Source organism: Notolabrus celidotus, chromosome 13, assembly GCF_009762535.1.
Source record: "Notolabrus celidotus isolate fNotCel1 chromosome 13, fNotCel1.pri, whole genome shotgun sequence".
In the NCBI taxonomy this organism is placed as follows: domain Eukaryota; kingdom Metazoa; phylum Chordata; class Actinopteri; order Labriformes; family Labridae; genus Notolabrus; species Notolabrus celidotus.
Genome location: NC_048284.1, coordinates 2,362,541 through 2,386,687, shown reverse-complemented (window position 1 = coordinate 2,386,687; position 24,147 = coordinate 2,362,541). Strand labels below are relative to the sequence as shown.

General features: G+C 37.1%; 2 protein-coding genes across 2 annotated transcripts; both read right to left on the bottom strand.

The window, feature by feature from the left end:
* Positions 1-541: 541 nt before the first annotated feature.
* Positions 542-9,222, bottom strand: LOC117824562. The gene is made up of 7 exons (XM_034700095.1): positions 9,047-9,222; positions 6,604-6,939; positions 4,368-4,628; positions 4,212-4,286; positions 941-1,042; positions 822-850; positions 542-619 (listed from the first exon to the last, which is right to left on the bottom strand). Exons 1-7 carry the CDS (start codon positions 9,102-9,104, stop codon positions 542-544), a joined length of 939 nt encoding a protein of 312 aa, XP_034555986.1. The 5' UTR covers positions 9,105-9,222.
* A 3,483-nt stretch (positions 9,223-12,705) lies between these two features.
* On the bottom strand, positions 12,706-23,589 carry LOC117823884. Its single transcript, XM_034699158.1, has 7 exons — positions 23,444-23,589; positions 19,928-20,254; positions 18,606-18,866; positions 18,275-18,382; positions 13,338-13,433; positions 13,220-13,248; positions 12,706-13,003 (listed from the first exon to the last, which is right to left on the bottom strand). Exons 1-7 carry the CDS (start codon positions 23,508-23,510, stop codon positions 12,947-12,949), a joined length of 945 nt encoding a protein of 314 aa, XP_034555049.1. The 5' UTR covers positions 23,511-23,589; the 3' UTR covers positions 12,706-12,946.
* Between the last annotated feature and the right edge of the window lie 558 nt (positions 23,590-24,147).

Genomic DNA, 24,147 nt, shown 5'->3' with positions numbered 1-24,147 from the left:
ATTTCTTTATTTGCAGACGACACTGTGATCAGATATGATGAAGAGAAGACAAACACTGACTCTCTGAAGACTGAGAAGCATTTCACCAAAGCATACAAATCCAATGAAATATATCTACAACAATGTCAACTTAAAGTTCATTCATTAGAGTCGCTAAGCACACAGTGATTAACATGAGATCATTTAAAGATATTTAAAGTCAAACAGACATTCAAAAATAAATCTGCAGGTCTTCTTTCTAAATAAATGCGAACTTAAGTTTTTTACTAAACGTGTCAGGAACTGAATATTCTCCCTCATGATGAAGTTAAAGATAAATCATGTTTAATTGTACTCTCACATTCAGATCAAATCAAGGCTCAAACCTCTGGCTGCTGAGTTCAATATCACCTTCTTTTAAATCAGTACATCACTGGAGTCCTCGCCTTAAAGCTCAAACTGAAATCAGGGTTTGTGTTTGTGTGTGCAGTAAAAAGCTGTAACAAAGTTTAAGAGCAGTGGACTCATTGGTCTGGTAAATTGAAGGCGTGGAAGATACTGATCAGTGGAGTCTGACTGAAGCAGAAGGCTCTCCAGCGTTCTCACAGTTCACTGTGTCGTCATCTCCATCATAACGCACCTGTCAAAAACAACAGCAGAGTTCAAACAGAAGAAACAAATGTTGACTTTGAAACCTGAGCAGTCTAATCTCATCTAGAGACTAACACTAACAGTTAGCATCAGCTGTTTCTAATCATCTCCACTGATCTGATGTCCCTCATCATTCAGATCCAGTTTTGATTCAAACACATGGTTCACATGAGCTTTGATTTCACACTCACAGTGATATCATCAGGAGGTCTCTGGTTCCCTGGAAAATAAAGCACAGAGAAACATTTCAGCTCCAAACAACAGGTTGGTGAAAATCAGTGTGAACTAATGTTGGTCTGAATGTTCTCACCTCGAGCTCTGAAGAGAAGAACAGTGAGCAGAGTGATGAGGACCAGTTCAGCCACACGCAGAGACAACATGATGAAGTCCAGACCAGAACAACCTCTACAATCTGTCAAGAACAGGAACAAGAAGATATTAAAGTTATCAGTTATTATGAGTTCTCCTCCTTAAAGCTTTGTTTCTTCTGTGGCTGGGTCCGTGAGATGGAAATACTGATTTATCAGAGGTTATTTTATGGAGCATTTTAAACCAGCCAACCATTTATGAACCAAACAATGAAAACCAGGAAACACAACAACATCAGACAGAGACACAAGCTGTTGTCAGTGTGTGAAAGTCTTTCTGACTGCATGTGTTTGTGAACTGAGAGTTCATAACTTAAAAGTTTAAAAATCGAATTCAAAAATTCTAGAATTCAATTCTGAGATTAAAGACAGAATTGGAGAATTTGGAGAAAAAAAAGTCCTAATTCTGACTTTATTCTTTATCTGATATTGAAGTCAAATTCGTACTTATTTCCTCGAATTCTGACTCTAATCCCAGATTTATGACATAAAATCTCAGAACTCTGTCTTAACATCATTCTGAGATAAATGTCAAGATTCCAGAATTTTGACTCTAATCCCAGATTTATGACATAAAATCTCAGAACTCTGTCTTAATATCATTCTGAGATGAAAGTCAAGCTTCTGGCTTTTTTTTTTTTCTTCAGAATTTTGACTTTAATCTGGAGTTTAACCCAGAGTGATGAGGACCAGTTCAGCCACACGCAGAGACAACATGATGAAGTCCAGACCAGAACAACCTGAACGGACAGGAAGAAAATGTCTATGAAGAAAAGTATCTGCAAAACTTTAAAGACACAACCCAGAGGAACATTTTACCGCTCAAGGCTTTCTCTTCTAAGTCTCTGGAGACCAAATTGAGACTCTCACTTCAGCCTCATTCAAGTTTCAAATTGTTCTCATTAGTTTCTCATTAGTTTCTCCTAAAATTCACTAGGAGAAATAGTTGAGACCATGACATGAGCCTTATTTGAGACTTAAATGAGAGATCTCATTAATGGCTAATTTTCTTCCCTTTTTTAAATTATATTTTTGGCCTTTTTGCCTTTATTTGACAGGACAGCTGAAGAGAGACAGGAAATGTGGGGAGTAGTGAGCGGGGGAAGACATGCAGAAACTGATTTACCGGCCAGGAATCGAACCAGCGTCCCCTGCAACGAGGACTGTAGCCTCTGTATATGGGGCGCTTAGACCGCTAGGCCACCAGGGTCCAAAAGAATCCACCCCTTTAATTGTAATACTCTGTCTAAATCTGGTCGGCCCTTTTGCAGCCCATATTTTAAATAAATGGTCGGTCATATCTGGGATGAAATCTCTATCTTTTGCAATTTCTCTCAAATCCACTAAATCTTTGTGAAGTTGTTTTGTTCCAAACAGACTTGTAAAGGAAGGACCAGACTGTGAAGTCAAAGAAGAGATCATTTAACATCTAAATATCTGATCTTGAAGTGGTTCAAATGTTTTAATGAGAATTGTAAGTTTTTGGACAATTACATTGAAATGTTAATTTTGCAGGGCACTATAAATGTTGATGAAAAGATGAGCTCAGGCTCTTTCTTTGCTCCATCTGAGCTCAACTTGAGACACAAAAACTGAGTCTGACAAAAACAAATGGATGAGGTTAGAGTGAGACAATTGAGAGAGCTCCCTGATTTCTCCACCTGAGCTCAAAAGGAGTCACGACACTTGGGAAATACCTGAGAACCATTTCAGATTTTGACCAGATCTCCTTTTGAACTGAAAGGGAGACTAACTCGGGGAGTCCACAGGATGCGTGTGCGCCGCGTTACGGCTGCGACACGGCTCTGCTCCGTCCCGGGGCTTTCGCCCTGGTCCATAGGATGCGTGTTTGGAGCGGCGCGCACTCCGGAGCAGGAAACTCAAGATCCCTCGAGAACTCCAAAACGCGCGAGAACAACACAGTATAAACTTTTCCTCGTCACTGGTGTCGGATATCTTTTGAGACTGACGTCTGGCCCGATGCCACAGGTTATGACGTAATGTTGAAGAAGTGGTGAAATTTACGATCTTGTGTTTGCACATGGTGTTTATTTTGAAAGTGAGCGGATGTTGCATACGATCCTCGTGCCTGACTTCCGGGATAGTTCGATCATTTCTGTGTGGATTGACGCGTGCTGGGCACGGGGAGCGGCGAAAATAGACTCCCCGCGTATCTCTGGCAGAGCGGCGCGGCGGAACGCTCCAGAGACGGAGCTGAGACGCGCCGCAGCGCGCCCTGTGGACTCTAGAGCATTGACTTGAATGGGAACCTATTTGCTGCGACGTGCGCGGCGCAGCCGTAACGTAACGCGACGCATCCTGTGGATCTTGGGCTTAAGCTGAGACTTTTTGAAACTTTTTTTCTGGAGGCAAGAATGAGAAACAGGAGACATAAGCGATAGTCTCATTTTGCTTTCAAACAGATCTCATTGTTGTCTAGGAGACATCAATGAAACACTTTTGAGATCTCCTCTCTAAATGTATTTTCCTATGGGAACACATGTCGAACCATTCTGGTAAGGTTGAACACTTTAGTCCAGTGTTTTTCAACCTTTTTTGAGCCAAGGCACATTTCATACAGTAAAAAAATCCTGAGTCACACCACCAACCAAAAGTGTTCCAAAATGTCTCTTAATTTATGAATCTATTTATCTGAGAGAGGGACTTTGTCTACTTCTTTACCTCTGTCAGGGTGAAGCATCTCATTTACAATAGCTTTTGCAGGTAATATTAATGTCTCTGCCAGAGTGTGTGGCTTTTTTGATTTGGCTACTAGTTCAGCTATTAAGTAGCTAGCTTGGAGAGCTCTCGCAGACACTGTTGTAATTTTTTCTCATAAAAGTTGCCTTTTCCACCACCCATATCACGCTCTTCATCCAGGTTAGAATTTTATCCAGGGCCCTGTTTGGAGTTTTCATTTTTCCTTTTTGAATATTTATCCATCGCTGTTGTACGCCTACTTCTTGTCTCATACACCTCTCGCGTGCATCATTTATACTATTGTTTATTCTATTTGCAGTGTATGAATAGTATTTTTTTGGACTAATTAAGTGAAATTTGATAATGTCCCACGGCACACCTGACAATCTGTCACGGCACACTAGTGTGCCACGGCACAGTGGTTGAAAATCCCTGCTTTAGTCCAAGATATCACAACAACTGGATTACCACAACATTTTTAAAAGACAATAATAAAAAGAGTTGAGTCTGTACCTCTCACACCTGAAGGTTCGTTTTCAGACGCTGGTGTGGTCTCTGCTGTCAGTCCGTCTTCAGTTGGTCTTGGAGCTGTCGTTGGTATTTCAGGAGTTTTAGTTTCTGTTATATCTAATCATTAAAGTGACTTTAAACAGATCAAGATATTCTCACCTGAGGGCTGAAGACTGAAGCGAAACGTCTGCACTTTGTCACCCGCAGTCACTTCACACTGCAGGGAGTCACGTCTCGATTTGTACATGTGGTGATCAGACGGAAAGACCGCAAAGGCGTAGCAGAGACGCTGTGATGTCCTCACACTTTGTCCTCTCACTTCTATTCCCTGAAACAGCCACTTCACTCTGAGCGTACACTCTGCATGTGTCGTCAGAGAGCAGAACAAGGTCGCATCATCACCGTTCTTCGTTTCAATCACTGGTGAAGATGGAGATATTGGACACGGTTACATGATGTTTTTTGAATTCTGAATTAAAGTATTCTCCTTCGTGTTTACATGGAAGTAGTAATTCCAAATTGAGGTTTACATGGAAAACACGTTTAATCGCCTTTATTCAATTCCTCTTAAGGTCTGGGGGTTGGGAAGGGTTCTGATTGGACAGTGGCGGGCGTGACGTATTAACGTCTACCAGAAGAAAACAGACTCCAGTTCCTGCTTCTTTTATTTTCGGTTACAACATGGAAGACCACACAATAAGGACAAGTTTCACTATGATTTTGATTCTAGTTTTGAATAAGCAGCTGGACACAAACATACTGCTTCACTTTCATCAGCTGAGGAGGAGAAGAGAGATAGAGGACTGGACAAGGGAGTAGGAAGACCGGACTTTGGGGAATCAAAGCCAACGGTTAGTGCAACAGCTGCTCTACCTCAGCCCACTGACACATCCCGCTCACAAGGCCAGACAGCAGTGGATGAAAGTGCGAAGCAAGGAATAATAATTGAAAGTCTCGGCTTGAGTCCAACGCTTGCTTTGGACGGCCATCCTGGAATATGTGCGTCATTGCAACAGGACAAGGGAACGAGCATGTGCAGAATGACCAGAATTAAACATCAACATATATTGGTCTAAGAGGTCCCCAAAACATGTCTTTAAAGTTTATTGCTCATAAAAATACTTTGAAATCAGATTCTGGTCTGCCTGTAAACCCCTCTTTTTCAGCCCTGCTCAGAACAGGCTGTTTTCTGTGTCTGTGCCTTTAAATGAGAATGAGCTCTCTGACCACGCCCCCTCAGGAAGTGGATGTGCCCACGTTGATCTAATGTTTACATGTTGGCTGAATATACACGGCTGCTCACAGACCCGCGTTACTTCAACCCTCTGAATCTAAACCAGAATCTGATCCTGACGGAGAGGCGCCTGCAGCAGGACCTTTCTGAAGGATTGGTCACAGATTTAGTGTTTCTTGTTGTTTTATCTGTCAGTATGTCCACGTGTGTCTTGGTACCAAGGGAGAGGTTCCGGTGGCTGGTTGTGAAGCTTTCAGCAGAGTGTCTGCCCCCTGGTGGCTGGCTGCAGTATAGGTCAAAAAATCCGTCTCCCCCATTCATTTGAATGGGGGGGCAGTCAAACTTTAAAAAATAAATACAGGTGGTACGAATGTTTCTCACATCCGTATGCTGTGATGATATGTAGTTAGTATTTGACTGTTTTCTGTCCAAGGCCAACATTTAGGCCTCTCCAAGCAAGCGTTGGACTCAAGCCGAGACAATTCAATTATTATTCCTTGCTTCACTCTTTCATCTACTGCTGTCTGGCCTTGTGAGCGGGATGTGTCAGTGGGCTGAGGTAGAGCAGCTGTTGCACTAACCGTTGGCTTCGATTCTCCAAAGTCCGGTCTTCCTCCTCCCTTCTCTAGTCCTCTATCTCTCTTCTCCTCCTCAGCTGACGAAAGTGAAGCAGTATGTTTGTGTCCAGCTGCTTATTCAAAACTAGAATCAAAATCAAAGTGAAAATTGTCCTTATTGTGTGGTCTTCCATGTTGTAACTGAAAATAAAAGAAGCAGGAACTGGAGTCTGTTTTCTTCTGGTAGACTTAAATACGTCACGCTCGCCACTGTCCAATCAGAACCCATCCCAACCCCCAGACCTTAAGAGGAATAAAGACCATTAAACATGATTTCCATGTAAACCTCAATTTGGAATTACTATATCCATGTAAACATGAAGGAGAATACTTTCATTCAGAATTATTCAATTCTGAATAATTAATTCAGAATTAAAAATCATCATGTTACCGGGGCCATTTTTAATCTTTTTAAAGAGGATTTAATTTTTATTCTGAATTAAAGAGGATTTAAAAGTCTCATGTAAAGGTAGATATTGTCAGAGAGACAAAAAGAGTCAAATGAAGTTGAGCACTGTGAAAACATGACGGTAGAAATACTCACTGCTCAGAAGAGACATAATAACAAAAGCTTCAGTTCCTTCTGGTCCTCCTGGTCTGAACTGTTGACAGAGGTATTGACCAGCATCCTCCTCTGTGACCTTCTTCACAACCAGAGAACAGTCCTCTGTGACGCTCAGTCTGCCTGATGTAGCTCCAGCATCTTCTGCAACCTGCCCACGGCGAACCAGCAGCACTGACTCAGCGTTTGCTGAGTTAAGGAAGCGCCAGTCAGTTCCTTCACAGTTCTGCTGACCCTCTAACAGATCGTCACAAGGCAAAGTGGTGTCATCTCCAACTCTGACAGTGGAGTAGAAGGTTTTTGCTTCAACTGCTGCTGCTGAGGAAACAAGAGAAAGCGTCTGTCAAGTAGAATAACCCTCAGTTTTTATAGAATTCAAGGCAAGGCAAGGCAGCTTTATTTGTATAGCGCATTTCATACACGAGGGCAACTCAATGTGCTTTACATTAAAACATTAAAAGCATTGGAGACATTCAGACAAGCATAAAAGAATACAATTAAAATGACAAATATAATAAAACAGAAAAGAAAAGGAAAATTAGAAATATATTAAAAATTACATTAAATTTTTAATTTAAAGTGGGTTAAAATGAGTTAAGTGGCAAATAAGAAAGTCTTAGTCTTGGATTTAAAGGTGACATATCACGCTTTTTTCATCAACATATATTGGTCTAAGAGGTCCCCAAAACATGTCTTTAAAGTTTATGCTCAAAAAAACACTTTGAAATCAGATTTTGGTCTGCCTGAAAAACCCTCTTCTTCAGTCCTCCTCAGAACACTCTGTTTTCCCTCTGACCACGCCCCCTCAGGAAGTGGATGTGCCTCTGCTCTCCAGCACGTTGATCTAATGTTTACATGTTGGCTGAATATACACGGCTGCTCAGAGATCACGCTACTTCAACCCTCTGAATCTGATCCAGAATCTGATCCTGACGGAGAGGCGCCTGTAGCAGGACCTTTCTGAAGGATTGGTCACAGATTTAGTGTTTCTTGTTGTTTTATTTGTCAGTATGTCGACGTGTGTCTTGGTACACAGCTACGAACATGTAGCTATGTGGCTATGCTAACTAGCGCTAGCACTTATCCATGATAAATTAAAATCATCCACTAGATCTTCAAATCTGCAGACGTGGGGAGTAAAACCGACCTCTACCAGAAAGGCAGCGGGACCTTTTCTGAAGGATTGGTCACAGATTTAGTGTTTCTTGTTGTTTTATTTGTCAGTATGTCGACGTGTGTCTTGGTACAGGGCTACAGCTACGACATGTAGCTATGTAGCTATGTGGCTATGCTAACTAGCGCTAGCACTTATCCGTGATAAATAAAAATCATCCACTAGATCTTCAAATCTGCAGACGTGGGGAGTCAAACCGACCTTTGTGTTTATTAAGACAGCCTACAACTAGCATGCCTCCCTCCTAAGCTCCTTGTTAGCACACATGTGTGCAGGGAATGAAAAACGGAGGAGGGGTTGAGTTGTATTTTATACAGTCTACGGACTGAACAAGCTCCGAGCTCTGACTTCCTGTTACAGACCGGATGGCGTTGTGACGTATGAAAAACACTGAAAACTGAAACGGCTGGTTTCAGCACACATTTACAGAAAGGTGGAGAAATCAGAACAGGGGCAGAATGGATTCTTTTCATTCTCGGGGGGTTTGTAGACAGGGACACAGATTTCAGGTAAAGAACCATTAAAAAGTCCATTTTGCATGATATGTCACCTTTAAAAGAGGTGAGAGTTGGAGCAGACCTGCAGCTTTCAGGGAGTGTGTTCCAGATATGTGGTGCATAATGACTAAACGCTGCTTCACCATGTTTCCTTCTGACTCTAGGGACTGAAAGCAGACCAGTACCTGATGACCTCAGAGGTCGAGGTGGTTCATAAAGTAGCAGCAGATCAGCCTAAACCATTCAGTGCTTCATAAACCATCAGCAGGATTTTAAAGTCTATTCTCTGACAGACAGGAAGCCAGTGTAGAGATCTAAGAACTAGAGTGATGTGGTCTACTTTGTTGGTCCTTGTTAGGACTCGAGCAGCAGCATTCTGTATGAGCTGCAGACGTCTGATGGACTTTTTAGGGAGTCCTGTAAAGACCCCGTTACAGTAGTCTAGTCTGCTAAAGATAAATGCATGGAGGAGTTTTTCTGCATCCTGCTGAGACATGAGTCCTTTAATCCTTGATATATTCTGAAGGTGATAGTAGGCAGACTTTGTAATTGTCTTAATGTGGCTGCTGAAATTAAGGTCTGAGTCTATTACACCAAGGTTTCTGGCTTGGTTTGAACATTTCATCGTTGCAGATTGGAGCTGAGCAGTAACCTTTAACCTTTCTTCCTTCGCTCCAAAAACAATCATTTCATTTACATGTGTTTTCTCCAGTTAAATGAGCCTTAATGCTCTCTGTGGTATCAGCAATCTTACCTGGGATCTGAAGCAGTGCTGCAAGAAACAAGACGATCTGAATCCATTTGAACACCATGATCGGGATCCGCTCTTCTTCTGTTCTCGCGCTCACAACTTCACAAGTTTTGAGAGCCGCAGAATCTACTTCCTTTCCCTCAGCATGATGCAACTTCCTCTAAGTGTGTTCTATTCGGCTTCCGATCACCTCCACGATGCCAAAACAGTCAAATCTATAAAAAATAAAAATAAAAAATCTGACATTTTTAAATATATAGTGTATTCTGATCCACAGTGATTATAAAGTGTTGATCAGAGTGATAAAGAAGCAGAGGTCAGTGAAGATGTCAGAGGTCACAGCAGGCTGGTGAAGGTCAAACTGTGACCAGCATGTTGGGAGGATAATAAATATAAAAGACCGATTGATGGTGATGATGAAGAGTCAGACTTCTTGACCGTGTGTGAATGTGAGACAGAGCACAGGTTGGATGATATGTTGGTGGTCTGAGATCTGTTGGTCCCTCCCTGTTGGTCTTTTTCTGAGAACTGGAGGGGAAGTACGGCATGCGGAGGGGAGGCTTCAACAGCTCTGCTGAAGAACCACGGAAACCACTCAAAGCTTTTTCATCAGGCCGACTTGTTGCAACAAACATCCTACATTTCTTCCATCTAATCTTTTCCTGGCATCAATGTAAGCTCTGAGTTTGATGTAGAGAAGCTGCTTTAGCTGCAAACACCTTGCAGCAGCAGTAGATGAAACTCTTCACAGTGCACCACAGGAACCAAGAAAGAGATGCAAAAAATCCCCCCCTCTGTTTTTTTCTTTTCATATCAAAACAAGCAGAAGTGAAAACCACTCGTTAGCTTCCTGTGACATTTAATACTTACATCCTGAGCAGCAGTGGTTGACGCGGACATGAGCACTACAACAATTCTCCACTGCCGCCTTGCAGAAGTACCAAATTAAAAGCTTTATTCTCAATACAGACTCAGCAGTATTAACTTAACTTGTCTGGACCATGGACCGGGTCAGTCCTGTCTCTGAGTGTTGTGAAATCTCTTCATGGCCTTCCTCAGCTCTGACAGGCGATGGATGGGACGTCAGCTTTAAGAAGCTTTTACTTTGGTACTTCTGCTAGGCAGTGGTCTGATTTAGCATTTTAGCTTAATATTTAGGTTTGCAGAGCAACATTTAACATTAATATTTAACATTTATATACAACTTTAAACATTTATTTTTAACATCTAGATTTGTATTAAACATTTATATTAAGCATTTATATTTAAAATTGATATTTAACATTTAAACATTTAGATTTAACATCTACATTTGTATGAAACATTTATATTTAGCATTCATATTGAGGTTTAAAATGTTTATTTAACATTTAAAATTTATATTTAACATTTTGATCTATATTTATCATTTAGATTTAGCATTTATATTTAACATTTATATTTAACATTTTATATTTAGTTCAACATTTAGATTTATATTCAACATTTATTATTAACATTTATGTTTAACATTTCATTTTTTATATTTAGATTGAACACGTATGTGTAACATTTATGTTTAGCATTTAGATTTAACATTTATATCTATATCTAACATTTCTATATAACATTTAGATTTAACATTTAGATTTAGATGTAACATTTGATTTATATTCAACATTCATAATCAACATTTAAAATTTATATCTATATCTAACATTTATATATAACATTTAGATTTAACATTTAGATTTAGATGTAACATTTGATTTATATTCAACATTCATAATCAACATTTAACATTTATATCTATATCTAACATTTATATTTTATATTTAGATTTAACATTTAGATTTAGATGTAACATTTTGATTTATATTCAATATTTATAATCAACATTTAACTTTTTTGTCACATTTATCTTTAACTTTTTTCGCTTTTAGATTTAGAGTTATAATTTATTGATACAATTTGACATTTAAGATTTATATTTATATTTAACATTTTGATTCATATTTATCATTTACATTTAGCATCTATATTTAAGGTTTTATATTTAGATTCAATATTTAGATTTATATTCAACATTTATAATTAACATTCATATTTAACATTTATCTTTAACATTTCACTTTTAGATTTAAAATTTATAGATAACATTTAACATTTATTTTTAGCATTTAGATTTAACATTTATATCTGTATCAAACATTTATATATAACATTAAGATTTAACATTTAGATTTAGATGTAACATTTTGATATATATTCAACATTTATAATCAATATTTAACATTTATATGTAACATTTATCTTTAACTTTTCACTTTTAGATTTAAAATTTATAGATAACATTGAACATTTATTTCTAGCATTTAGATTTAACATTTATATCTGTATCTAACATTTATATATAACATTAAGATTTAACATTTAGATTTAGATGTAACATTTTGATATATATTCAACATTTATAATCAATATTTAACATTTATATGTAACATTTATCTTTAACTTTTCACTTTTAGATTTAAAATTTATAGGAAACATTGAACATTTATTTCTAGCATTTAGATTTAACATTTATATCTGTATCTAACATTTATATATAACATTAAGATTTAACATTTAGATTTAGATGTAACATTTTGATATATATTCAACATTTATAATCAATATTTAACATTTATATGTAACATTTATCTTTAACTTTTCACTTTTAGATTTAAAATTTATAGATAACATTTAACATTTATTTCTAGCATTTAGATTTAACATTTAGATCTGTATCTAACATTTATATATAACATTAAGATTTAACATTTAGATTTAGATGTAACATTTTGATATACATTCAACATTTATAATCAACATTTAACTTTTTTATGTCACACCTGTCTTTAACTTTTCGCTTCTAGATTTAGAGTTAACATTTATAGATAACATTTAACATTTATTTTTGGTATTTAGATTTAACATTTACATCTCTATTTAACATTTATATATAATAATTAGATTTAGATGTAACAATTTGATTTATATTCAACATTTATAATCAGCATTTAACAATTATAAGTCACATTTATCTTTAACTTTTTTGCTTTTATATTTAGAGTTAACATTTACACATTTATGTTTAGCATTTAGATTTATCATTTATATCTGTATTTAACATTTATATATAACATTTAAATTTAGATGTAACATTTAACAATTTGATTATATTCAACATTTATAGATATCATTTAACATTTATGTTTATCATTTAAATTTAACTTTTATATCTATATTTAGCATTTATATTAAACAGTGAATTTTTATTAAATATATTTGTCACTACAAAAACAAATGTAAAGAGATCACAAATATTGCTCTAAATATGATTTTTTTTAAAAGTGACTTTGAGAAATTCACACTTGGTATTGATGAGGTTTTGGAGCTAAATGTGGAGAAATGTTTTTTTTTTTTTTCAGTGTGCACAGCTTTACAAACAGCGCCCCATAGTGACCCCATTGAGAGTCCCAAGGTGGCATTGTTGGTCCTTTTCTCCAATCTGAGAACAAACTCAGAATCCCTCTCAAACTAAGAGGGGTTCAAATTGACCTCATGTTACTGTGTTGATCTCTTTTGTGGTATTCTGTATCCCATTGTGTGACATGTATAATTAATAAAAGGAAGAGGAGCCAGCTTACAGATTTATTTAACAAAAACACAAAAACAAAAGTCACTCTGTCAGAGTCCAAAGAAACAAAAGAAGAAAATACCGCCGGGAAAATCCTCAAGGAGACGCAAAGAACTACAAAGAAGGGAACTGGTAAAGGAATACAAAACAAGAGAACTACAAAACTAAACAGAGCAACTCATGACATGAGAGACACATGAGGTGATGTTGATGCTGCAGACAGACTGAAGTGTTGGTCACATCTATGGAGATCTGACGTCATCATAGTTCTCCATATCCTCATCTTCATGACTATCAGTCTGTTAAAGCACAACACGGTTAGTCTTCTGAATTGTCCAGGTGTTCACCGCAGCACTTTTAGCAATACGAAAATGTGTGGGTTCAAACTTTAATTTTAAACACATAAACATTGATGCTTCATTAACACACACGAGGTAATTGTAGTCCTTGATTCATCAGTCTCAGCTGTGCAGTAACTACAGTTTAATATCACAGGCACTGGTTTCAAAACTCACCTTCTTTTCATCCTCCTGTGTTTTTGTCCCTGAAAAATGAGAGAAATAATCTGCTTTAGCTTTCAAAGAGAAAACACACATTTATAAGAACTTCCTGTTCATCTGTAAATGTTCTCACCTTTGATTCTGGACCAGATGTTGACCGTCACAACGGCTATCAAGAGAGCAGCTAAACCCACAGACACAATAATGATCCTCCATCTGTCTGCAAAGACTATGAAACACATCAACAACAACCTTTGTTGATACAAAACATGTCCGATACAAAGTACACATTTTAATTAGAGTAGAACACCGGCCTCTAAATACAGGGATGCAAAAGTACCTAGAATGACGACTGAAAATCGGTGTAAATAAGGGATGATCAAAATCGGTGGTATGAAAAATTAATCACAATACACTTTTCAAACAGCAGAGGGCGCTATCTGCTTTTTACTTTTCTAGTCAGACGATGGTATAGAGGATGGTGGATCCACGGTGTGGTGGTTGGTGGATGGATAGTATGGTACTGATCCTATTGTTCGTATTGTATCGTCTCATATCATAACGTACTGCATTGTATCTTATTGTATTATTCGTATCGTATCGTATTGTAATGCATTGTATCTTATTGTATCCCTTTGTATTGTATCTTATTGTTCGTATCGTATTGTTTGTATCGTATCACATAGTATTGTACCATAATCATCGTATTGTATCACATCGTATCTGATTGTATCGTATCATATTGCATGGTTCATATCGTCCCGTATAGTATTGTAATGCATTTTATACCTTTGTATTGTATTGTATTTTTCGTACCGTATCTTATCTTATTGTATCTTGTATTGTAACGTATTGTTAGTATCGTATCATATTGTATTGTTCATGTCAAATCATATTGTTCATATCGCATCGTATTGTTCATATTGGATGTTCGTATCGTATTGTACCGTAGTCTTCGTATCGTATCACATCATATTTTATTGTATTGTTCATATCATGTTGTATATTATTGTATTGTACTGTATGTCATGGTTTGTGTCTTCCCGTATCGTATTGTAATGCACTGTAACATATTGTATCCCTTTGTATCGTATTGTATTGTTCGTATCGCATCTTATTGTATTGTTGGTGTCGAATTGTTCTTATGTTATTACATTGTATCTGATTGTTTGTATCATATTGTTCGTATCGTATCTTATTGTATTGTTCGTATCATATTGTCTGTATGTTATTACATTGTATCTTATTGTATTGTATCGTGTTGTTTGTATCTTATTGTTTGTATCGTATTATTCGTAGCGTATTGTATCGTATCGTATTGTTTGTATCGTATCTTATTGTATTGTTCGTATCTTATTGTATTGTTCGTATCTTATCGTATTGTTCGTATCTTATTGTATTGTTTGTATGTTATTGAATCGTATCTTATTGTATTGTTCGTATCTTATCGTATTGTTCAGATCTTATTGTATTATTTGTATGTTATTGAATCGTATCTTATTGTATTGTTCGTATCTTATCGTATTGTTCGTATCTTATTGTATTGTTCGTATCTTATCGTATTGTTCGTATCTTATTGTATTGTTCGTATCTTATTGTATTGTTCGTATCTTATCGTATTGTTCGTATCTTATTGTATTGTTCGTATCTTATTGTATTGTTCGTATCTTATTGTATTGTTTGTATGTTATTGAATCGTATCTTATTGTATTGTTCGTATCTTATCGTATTGTTCGTATCTTATTGTATTGTTCGTATCTTATCGTATTGTTCGTATCTTATTGTATTGTTCGTATCTTATTGTATTGTTCGTATCTTATTGTATTGTTTGTATTGTTTGTATGTTATTGAATCGTAACTTATCGTATTGTTCGTATCTTATTGTATTGTTTCTATGTTACTGAATCGTATCTTATTGTATTGTTCGTATCTTATTGTATTGTTCGTATCTTATCGTATTGTTCGTATCTTATCGTATTGTTCGTATCTTATCGTATTGTTTGTATGTTATTGTATTGTTCGTATCTTATTGTATTGTTCGTATCTTATTGTATTGTTTGTATGTTATTGTATTGTTCGTATCTTATTGTATTGTTCGTATCTTATTGTATTGTTCGTATCTTATTGTATTGTTCGTATCTTATTGTATTGTTCGTATCTTATCGTATTGTTCGTATCTTATCGTATTGTTCGTATCTTATCGTATTGTTCGTATCTTATTGTATTGTTTGTATGTTATCGTATTGTTCGTATCTTATTGTATTGTTTGTATGTTATTGTATTGTTCGTATCTTATTGTATTGTTTGTATGTTATTGAATCGTATCTTATTGTATTGTTCGTATCTTATCGTATTGTTCGTATCTTATTGTATTGTTCGTATCTTATCGTATTGTTCGTATCTTATTGTATTGTTCGTATCTTATTGTATTGTTCGTATCTTATTGTATTGTTTGTATTGTTTGTATGTTATTGAATCGTAACTTATCGTATTGTTCGTATCTTATTGTATTGTTTCTATGTTACTGAATCGTATCTTATTGTATTGTTCGTATCTTATTGTATTGTTCGTATCTTATCGTATTGTTCGTATCTTATCGTATTGTTCGTATCTTATCGTATTGTTTGTATGTTATTGTATTGTTCGTATCTTATTGTATTGTTCGTATCTTATTGTATTGTTTGTATGTTATTGTATTGTTCGTATCTTATTGTATTGTTCGTATCTTATTGTATTGTTCGTATCTTATTGTATTGTTCGTATCTTATTGTATTGTTCGTATCTTATCGTATTGTTCGTATCTTATCGTATTGTTCGTATCTTATCGTATTGTTCGTATCTTATTGTATTGTTTGTATGTTATCGTATTGTTCGTATCTTATTGTATTGTTTGTATGTTATTGTATTGTTCGTATCTTATCGTATTGTTCGTATCTTATTGTATTGTTCGTATCTTATTGTATTGTTTGTATCTTATTGTATTGTTTGTATGTTATTGAATCGTATCTTATTGTATTGTTCGTATCTTATTGTATTGTTCGTATCTTATCGTATTGTTCGTATCTTATTGTATTGTTCGTATCTTATCGTATTGTTCGTATCTTATCGTATTGTTCGTAACTTATCGTATTGTTTGTATCTTATTGTATTGTTCGTATCTTATCGTATTGTTCGTATCTTATCGTATTGTTCGTAACTTATCGTATTGTTCGTATCTTATTGTATTGTTTGTATCTTATCGTATTGTTCGTATCTTATTGTATTGTTCGTATCTTATTGTATTGTTTGTATCTTATTGTATTGTTTGTATGTTATTGAATCGTATCTTATTGTATTGTTCGTATCTTATTGTATTGTTCGTATCTTATCGTATTGTTCGTATCTTATCGTATTGTTCGTATCTTATCGTATTGTTCGTATCTTATCGTATTGTTCGTATCTTATCGTATTGTTCGTATCTTATTGTATTGTTTGTATGTTATTGTATTGTTCGTATCTTATCGTATTGTTCGTATCTTATTGTATTGTTCGTATCTTATTGTATTGTTCGTATCTTATCGTATTGTTCGTATCTTATCGTATTGTTCGTATCTTATCGTATTGTTCGTATCTTATTGTATTGTTTGTATGTTATTGTATTGTTCGTATCTTATCGTATTGTTCGTATCTTATTGTATTGTTCGTATCTTATTGTATTGTTTGTATCTTATTGTATTGTTTGTATGTTATTGAATCGTATCTTATTGTATTGTTCGTATCTTATTGTATTGTTTGTATGTTATTGAATCGTATCTTATTGTATTGTTCGTATCTTATTGTATTGTTCGTATCTTATCGTATTGTTTGTATGTTATTGAATCGTATCTTATTGTATTGTTCGTATCTTATTGAATTGTTCGTATCTTATCGTATTGTTTGTATGTTATTGAATCGTATCTTATTGTATTGTTCGTATCTTATTGTATTGTTCGTATCTTATTGTATTGTTCGTATCTTATTGTATTGTTCGTATCTTATTGTATTGTTCGTATCTTATTGTATTGTTCGTATCTTATCGTATTGTTCGTATCTTATTGTATTGTTCGTATCTTATCGTATTGTTCGTATCTTATCGTATTGTTTGTATGTTATTGAATCGTAACTTATCGTATTGTTCGTATCTTATTGTATTGTTCGTATCTTATCGTATTGTTCGTATCTTATTGTATTGTTCGTAACTTATCGTATTGTTCGTATCTTATTGTATTGTTTCTATGTTATTGAATCCTATCTTATTGTATTGTTCGTATCTTATCGTATTGTTCGTATCTTATCGTATTGTTCGTATCTTATTGTATTGTTTGTATGTTATTGAATCGTAACTTATCGTATTGTTCGTATCTTATTGTATTGTTTCTATGTTATTGAATCGTATCTTATTGTATTGTTCGTATCTGATTGTATTGTTCGTAACTTATCGTATTGTTCGTATCTTATTGTATTGTTTCTATGTTATTGAATCGTATCTTATTGTATTGTTTCTATGTTATTGAATCGTATCTTATTGTATTGTTTCTATGTTATTGAATCGTATCTTATTGTATTGTTCGTATCTTATTGTATTGTTCGTATCTTATTGTATTGTTTCTATGTTATTGAATCGTATCTTATTGTATTGTTCGTATCTTATTGTATTGTTCGTATCTTATTGTATTGTTCGTATCTTATTGTATTTTTCGTATCTTATCGTATTGTTTGTATGTTATTGAATCGTCTCTTACTGTATTGTTCATATCGCATCTTATTGTATTGCTCGTATCGTATTGTTTGTATGTCATCACATTGTATCTTATTGTATTGTTCGTATTGTATTGTTTGTATGTCATCACATTGTATCTTATTGTATTGTATTCTTAGTATCGTATCACCTGTATTGTTTGTATCATATTGCATTGTTCGTATCACATCAAATTGTTTGTGTTGTATCTTATTATATCATATTGTGTTGTTTGTATTGTGTCACATCGTATTTCATTGTGTTATATTGCATCTTATTGTATTATATTGCATTTCATCATATGATGTCATTACCTGCGTATATGCTGTCCTCAGTGGTCATTGTTGATTCAGTCATCACTCTTACTGTTGTTGTTGTTGTTGTTGTTGTTGCTGGTATCGTCATTTGCACCATGTCCTCACCTGAAACAGATGAACACAACTCAACCAATCATTTAGAACAAACACCTCCATGAGGGTCGACTGATATTCTGCATTTGGCCAATTATCAGTGTCTGGCTGATAAAATTATTGATTACAAGTTCCATCTTTGACTCTGCTGCCGGTATGTCCCGCCCACGACCCGATCTGATTGGCTAGACGTTACACATGTCGTTCAAATATCTCAGGTATCTTCTGTGCTCACCTGCAGGCTGAAGTCTGAAGGGAAACAGCTGCACCTTGTTGTCGATAGTCACCTCGCATTTGAGCGACTTGAATCGTGACTTGTACATGTGCTGATCAGTCTGAATGGTCACAAAGGTGTAGCAGGGAAAATCAAGTGACGCCACACCGTGTCGTTTCACATCTTTACCCTCGAACAGCCACTTCACCCTGTGTGCGCATACTCTGTGTGACGACACGGAGCAGCGCAGTGTCACAGAATCTACGTTCTGCTGTTCACTCACTGGAGGAGAAAACAAGAGGTAAACACACGTGTTTCAGAGTCTGTTTTAAAAGACAGTTTAAGTGTGATGATTTAGAATAATATAGAATTTAAAATCCTTCTTTTAACCTACAAAGCCCTTAAAAATCAGGCACCCTCGTATCTTAAAGAGCTCATAGTGCCCTATTACCCCTCTAGAACTCTACGCTCCCAACATGCAGGCTTGCTAGTTGTACCTAAAATCTCTAAAAGTAGTATGGGAGGTAGAACCTTCAGTTATCAGGCCCCTCTCCTTTGGAATCATCTACCAGTCAGGGTCCGGGAGGCAGACACCCTCTCAGCTTTTAAGAGTAGACTTAAAACTTTCCTTTTTGATAAAGCTTATAGTTAGAGCTGGATCAGGCTTGGACCAGCTTTTGTCATGCTGCTATAGGCCTAGACTGCCGGGGGAACTGGCACACTGACACACTGGGATCCTAGCTCACCTTCTTCCCCCCAACCCCCTCATCACTTACTTTAACTCTGCCTGTCCCATTAAAGTTACTAACCATAGACCTTTCTGGAGTCCCTGAGCTCCCTTGTCTCGTAGATTCCTCTGAGCTGCCGTAGACGTCCTCCTGCTGCGGACGATCTGGACTCCAGCTGATACGGACGTGCTGGACTCCAGCGGCAACAGCTTCTACGACTCGTCTCATCACTATCACCTCTCTCTCTTTTACTCCCCTCTATCTGTCTTTCCAGACCCAACTCAGTCGAGGCATGATGGCTGTCTAACATGAGTCTGGTTCTGCCTGAGGTTTCTGCCTGTTAAAGGAAGTTTTTCCTCACCACTGTAACTAGCTAAATACTGCGATGTGCAATGCTCATGATGGATTAAGGTGGGGTCAGACTGAGTCTTATCCTGTCTTGGTGTTGGGTCTCTGTTCATAATTTGACATAGTGTGGTCTAGACCTCCTATGTTTGTAAAAGCGTCTTGAGATAACGTTTGTTGTGATTTGGCGCTATACAAATAAAGATTGATTGATTGATTGATTGATTGATTGATTGATTGATTGATTGATTGATTGATTGATTTACTCACTGGTAAGAAGAAACAGATAAATCAGAGCATCTGGACTTTGTTTCGTTCCTGATTTGTACTGTTGACACGTGTAGCGACCAACACCCTCCTCTGTGACCTTCATGAGCAGAGAGCAGTCCTCTGTCACTCTGAGTCCGTTTGATTGAGATCCAGCATTTTCACCAATCTTCCCTCGTGTGACCAGCTCTACCTCTGAGGAGTTTCTTGAATCAACGAAGAGCCATGTGGTGCTGTCACACTCCCGCTGGCTGTTCATCACGTTCTCACAGGGCAAAGTGACCTCCACTCCCTCTCTGATAGTGAGGTAGAGGGGTTGATTCCCACCAGCTGCGAAGAAATGTGAAGCTGGAGTTAGAAAACGTCTGATGTGGTGACAGCAATGTAACAATTAAGGCCCAAGCACTGACAAGGTCGGCGAAGGCCCTCTTGAATCCCAAATTTGCTTGCCTTAACGCGGCCCAAAAGTCCCCAAAAGTTACACATGCACCAGGCCTGGTGAAAATTTCAATATTTTTGTGGTCCCGTGAAAATAATCCCCAAAATGGCTAAATGGCGCCCCCTTGAAGTTGAAAATTTCAAAAGGCCACCCCCAGAATACGACAATACTGACATTTACATACAATACCCGATCTCTTCCAAATTTAGCTAATGTCATCATGGACCCAGCCTTAACTAATCTACATAAACATTTTGTCCATAATAACAGCGCCACCTAATGGACACAATGAGTATTTACTCTCAGAATATGTTTTTAACATGCTTTTGATCACAACTCTTTCTATAATGATCTGTGATGAACAATCCTTCAGAACATAATTAAAGTCACAGCAGCACCTACTGGTGACAGGCAGTACTGCAATGTACACTATGCTGATAACTGCATGAGTATGCTCACAGTTTAAGCCTAGGCAGCACAGCAACACCTGCAGCACATCAGGCTTTGGCGTACATTAAGCGGTGGCTTACATCAGGCGGTGCTTGTACGCTTGCGGTTTTAATATTTCAGTGTTCTCCGACGAGTGAGGGTAGAAACCCGTCTGTTAGCGTCCACTGAAAACCGGGTTTTGGTTTTGGCACAGGAAGTGATCTGGTTTCTGGTTGTATTTGAATTACTATCAGGTATCAGGCCTTGGTATCTGCAGGAAAAACAGTCTGTATGGAGAGCAAAAGCAGGCAGAGCTCGACCCAACATGAGAACATCCTGACACCCATTGGTGGAAATCTGACAACCATTTATGTATCTCTGTGAACAGAAGAGCAGCTCACTTCTAATTTAAATGTAATTTCAACCTAAGTGATAAATCTGCTTCCCAATCTGTTTGGGAAAGCCAGTCAGCGCTTAGATTTCCTGACTTCCTTGAATGCATCAGTGATGACCGAGCTGATCTCCACTCAACAAACATTTGAAAGTTTCTTCTCCTCTTGAGGAACGACCTGACAAAGCTTGACTTTTGAGTTTTCACAAATCTGCATCATGATGCTGTTAATTATGAAAACTTAAAGGGATAGTTCCATTTTTTGAAAGTGGGGGTGGATAAGGTATTTTTACCCTTAACAAACACTTTAACTTCGATGACAGTTGCGCAGAAGTTAACATTGACATTAAAATCTCTTGAGAGTCAGATGGTCTGCAAAGGAAACCCGAGTCCAGTAAAAGAGTAGATCCAAACCCATTATATCCACTGATTACTTCAAATCAACAAAGGCTGGATGCTCTGCTCAAGTTGTCTACAATGCATCTCATCATGTAAGAGCCCAGTTTGAATCCTGGAGATGCTCCAAGTGATGGGAATCCAGGCGGCCAAATTCCACCAGATCCATGTCCGGTTAATCTCTGATCCGTCACAGCACCAGATCTGATAGGTTTCTATTCTAGTCAATGTGTTAACTTCCACTGGATCCGCTACGTTGCATTCCCACTGCGTCTCTGATCCGGCAGGTCGGAGCCCTCCAGATCAGATACGCAAGACTTCTATATATAAGGGAGCACGACGCATCAATCTCAACAGAGCAGATGGAGCGGGACAGGAAGTCAGGTTTCGCCAAAACAAAATGAAAACATCCGGTTAATTTTCAGAATAAAACACTCTGTGTTATCACCAGATCGTATTTCACTTAACTGCAACAACAAACCAAAGTCATGATGAGCGGAGCCAGGCCTGGAGTCAACAGGTCAGAGGTTTTCAGAGGACCAGAAAGACAACATGGATGAGGAGAGGAGGAGGAGGAGGAGGAGGAGAATCCTTGATTCAGGGATTACTAAGGGGAAACCTCGGTCACATGACTCCAGGGGGAAGTCGTACTTTTTCTCAGATTCTAAGATTAAAAATCAGATTTCTGGGTTTCTTGATATTTCTTGTTAAAAGTCAGAATTTAATCTTCATCTTTCTAAATTAAAGTCTGAATTTTGACTTTTTGAAAATTCTAAGAAAAAGTCGGCGTTCAGAATTGTTATTCTTTTATTGGAATGAAGTCTGAATTCCAACTTTTTGCAAAAGGTATTATTTCGATACATTTCTGATTAAATTCTGATTTCAAACTTTTTTCTAAGAATTCAACTTTTTTCCGAATTCTGAGGAAAAAGTCAGAATTAATATTTTTAAAAATCTGAATTTTGACATTTTTTCTCAAATTTTTTCTTCAAAGTCAAACTTCAGAATTTATTTATTTTTCCAAAAATAATTAAAGTCTGAATTCTGACTTTTCTTCTCAGATTTGTGGAGAAAAAGGAGAAATCATACTTATATTAAAATCAGAATTTGTTATCACGTCTTATCACCAGATCGTATTTCACTTAACTACAACAACAAACCAAAGTCATGATGAGCGGAGCCAGGCCTGGAGTCAACAGGTCAGAGGTTTTCAGAGGACCAGAAAGACAACATGGATGAGGAGAGGAGGAGGGGGAGAATCCTTGATTCAGTGATTAATGAGGGGAAAACCTCGGTCACATGACTCCAGCGGTCCTGCTTAATGCTCGGTTCTGAAAACACAACCGGTGGGTGTTGACGGACGAGAGAGCACGGAGATGGACCGGGTGGAAGTCCTATGTTTTTGATCCACATCACTCAACAAGAACCAGCTCTTCAGCTCCAAAATGGCCCTTCATAGTAGCAGGAACAACTTCCAGCAGGGGGAAGCAGGAAGACACTGCGGTGGCTTAACTACGGTGTGCCATGAGGGAAAAAATAGCACCTTGATAGCAGACGCATTAATCATGTTGCAATCAACGCTCTGAGTTTCATAAAACTGGATGTCAGCTTTTATAAAAATACATAAATACAGTTACAGAAATAAAGTATGAGACCAGAACTAGTCACTTTGATAAACATCAGTTAATGCATGAAGAGACTAAGTCACCAGATCATCATGTAATCTGAATTGATGCCTCCAGCAAATCACTGGACTCAAACAGATGAACCTTTTCTAGTCCTGGTTCAATAATCAAAGTGAAGATGATCTTTTGTAACACTGATAGTTATTCTTCTTAACTCTGTAGCTTCTCTAAAACCTTACCTGAGAGCTGAAACACTGCTGCAAGAAATAAAAGCATATGAATCCATGTGAACTCGTCCATGGTCATCTCTCTCTGGTGCTCGTGTCAGTCTGAGACTCTAACCTTCTTCTTAAAGCTGCTGTTGGTAGTCACGGAGTATACAACTGTTCTCAGAGAGAGGGACGTTGAATGTCAACACTATCCCTCCCAGACAGATTTCCCCTTAGCCCCACCCGCCTCCCCTCTCTGTGCGCGCTCATGATAGTGTCTCATAACCAATCGGAGGACGTAGTAGGGGCTTTACACCATTCCTACCAACAGCAGACGCTGAATCTACTTCCTGTGTCTAGTGTGCGTACACTTACTAAGACAAAGACGAAGGGAGCTTTGGGTGCTGAAGTTTTAAAGATTGTGGATTGGATAAAAGTTTTGTGACTTTAGAAGGTGCTGATGGGAACAAGAAGGATTCATATTGAGGTTTAACAGAAACAGGTCTAAGATCTGTTGAAACCTCATCTCGGCATTTTCTGAGAACTGTACAGGAAGTGTTGAGGTTTCATGTGGGCACAGCAGCAGCAGAGTTTTTAGGTCAGTGAGACCAAAGTGTGACTGAAGTGTGTTTAACTGGTCGAACAAAGAGCGTCAAACTCTCAGAATAAGCAGCAGCCGGTCAGATTATTGTTAAAGTATGTGTTTTGGGGCGCTGGTGGCCTAGCGGTCTTAG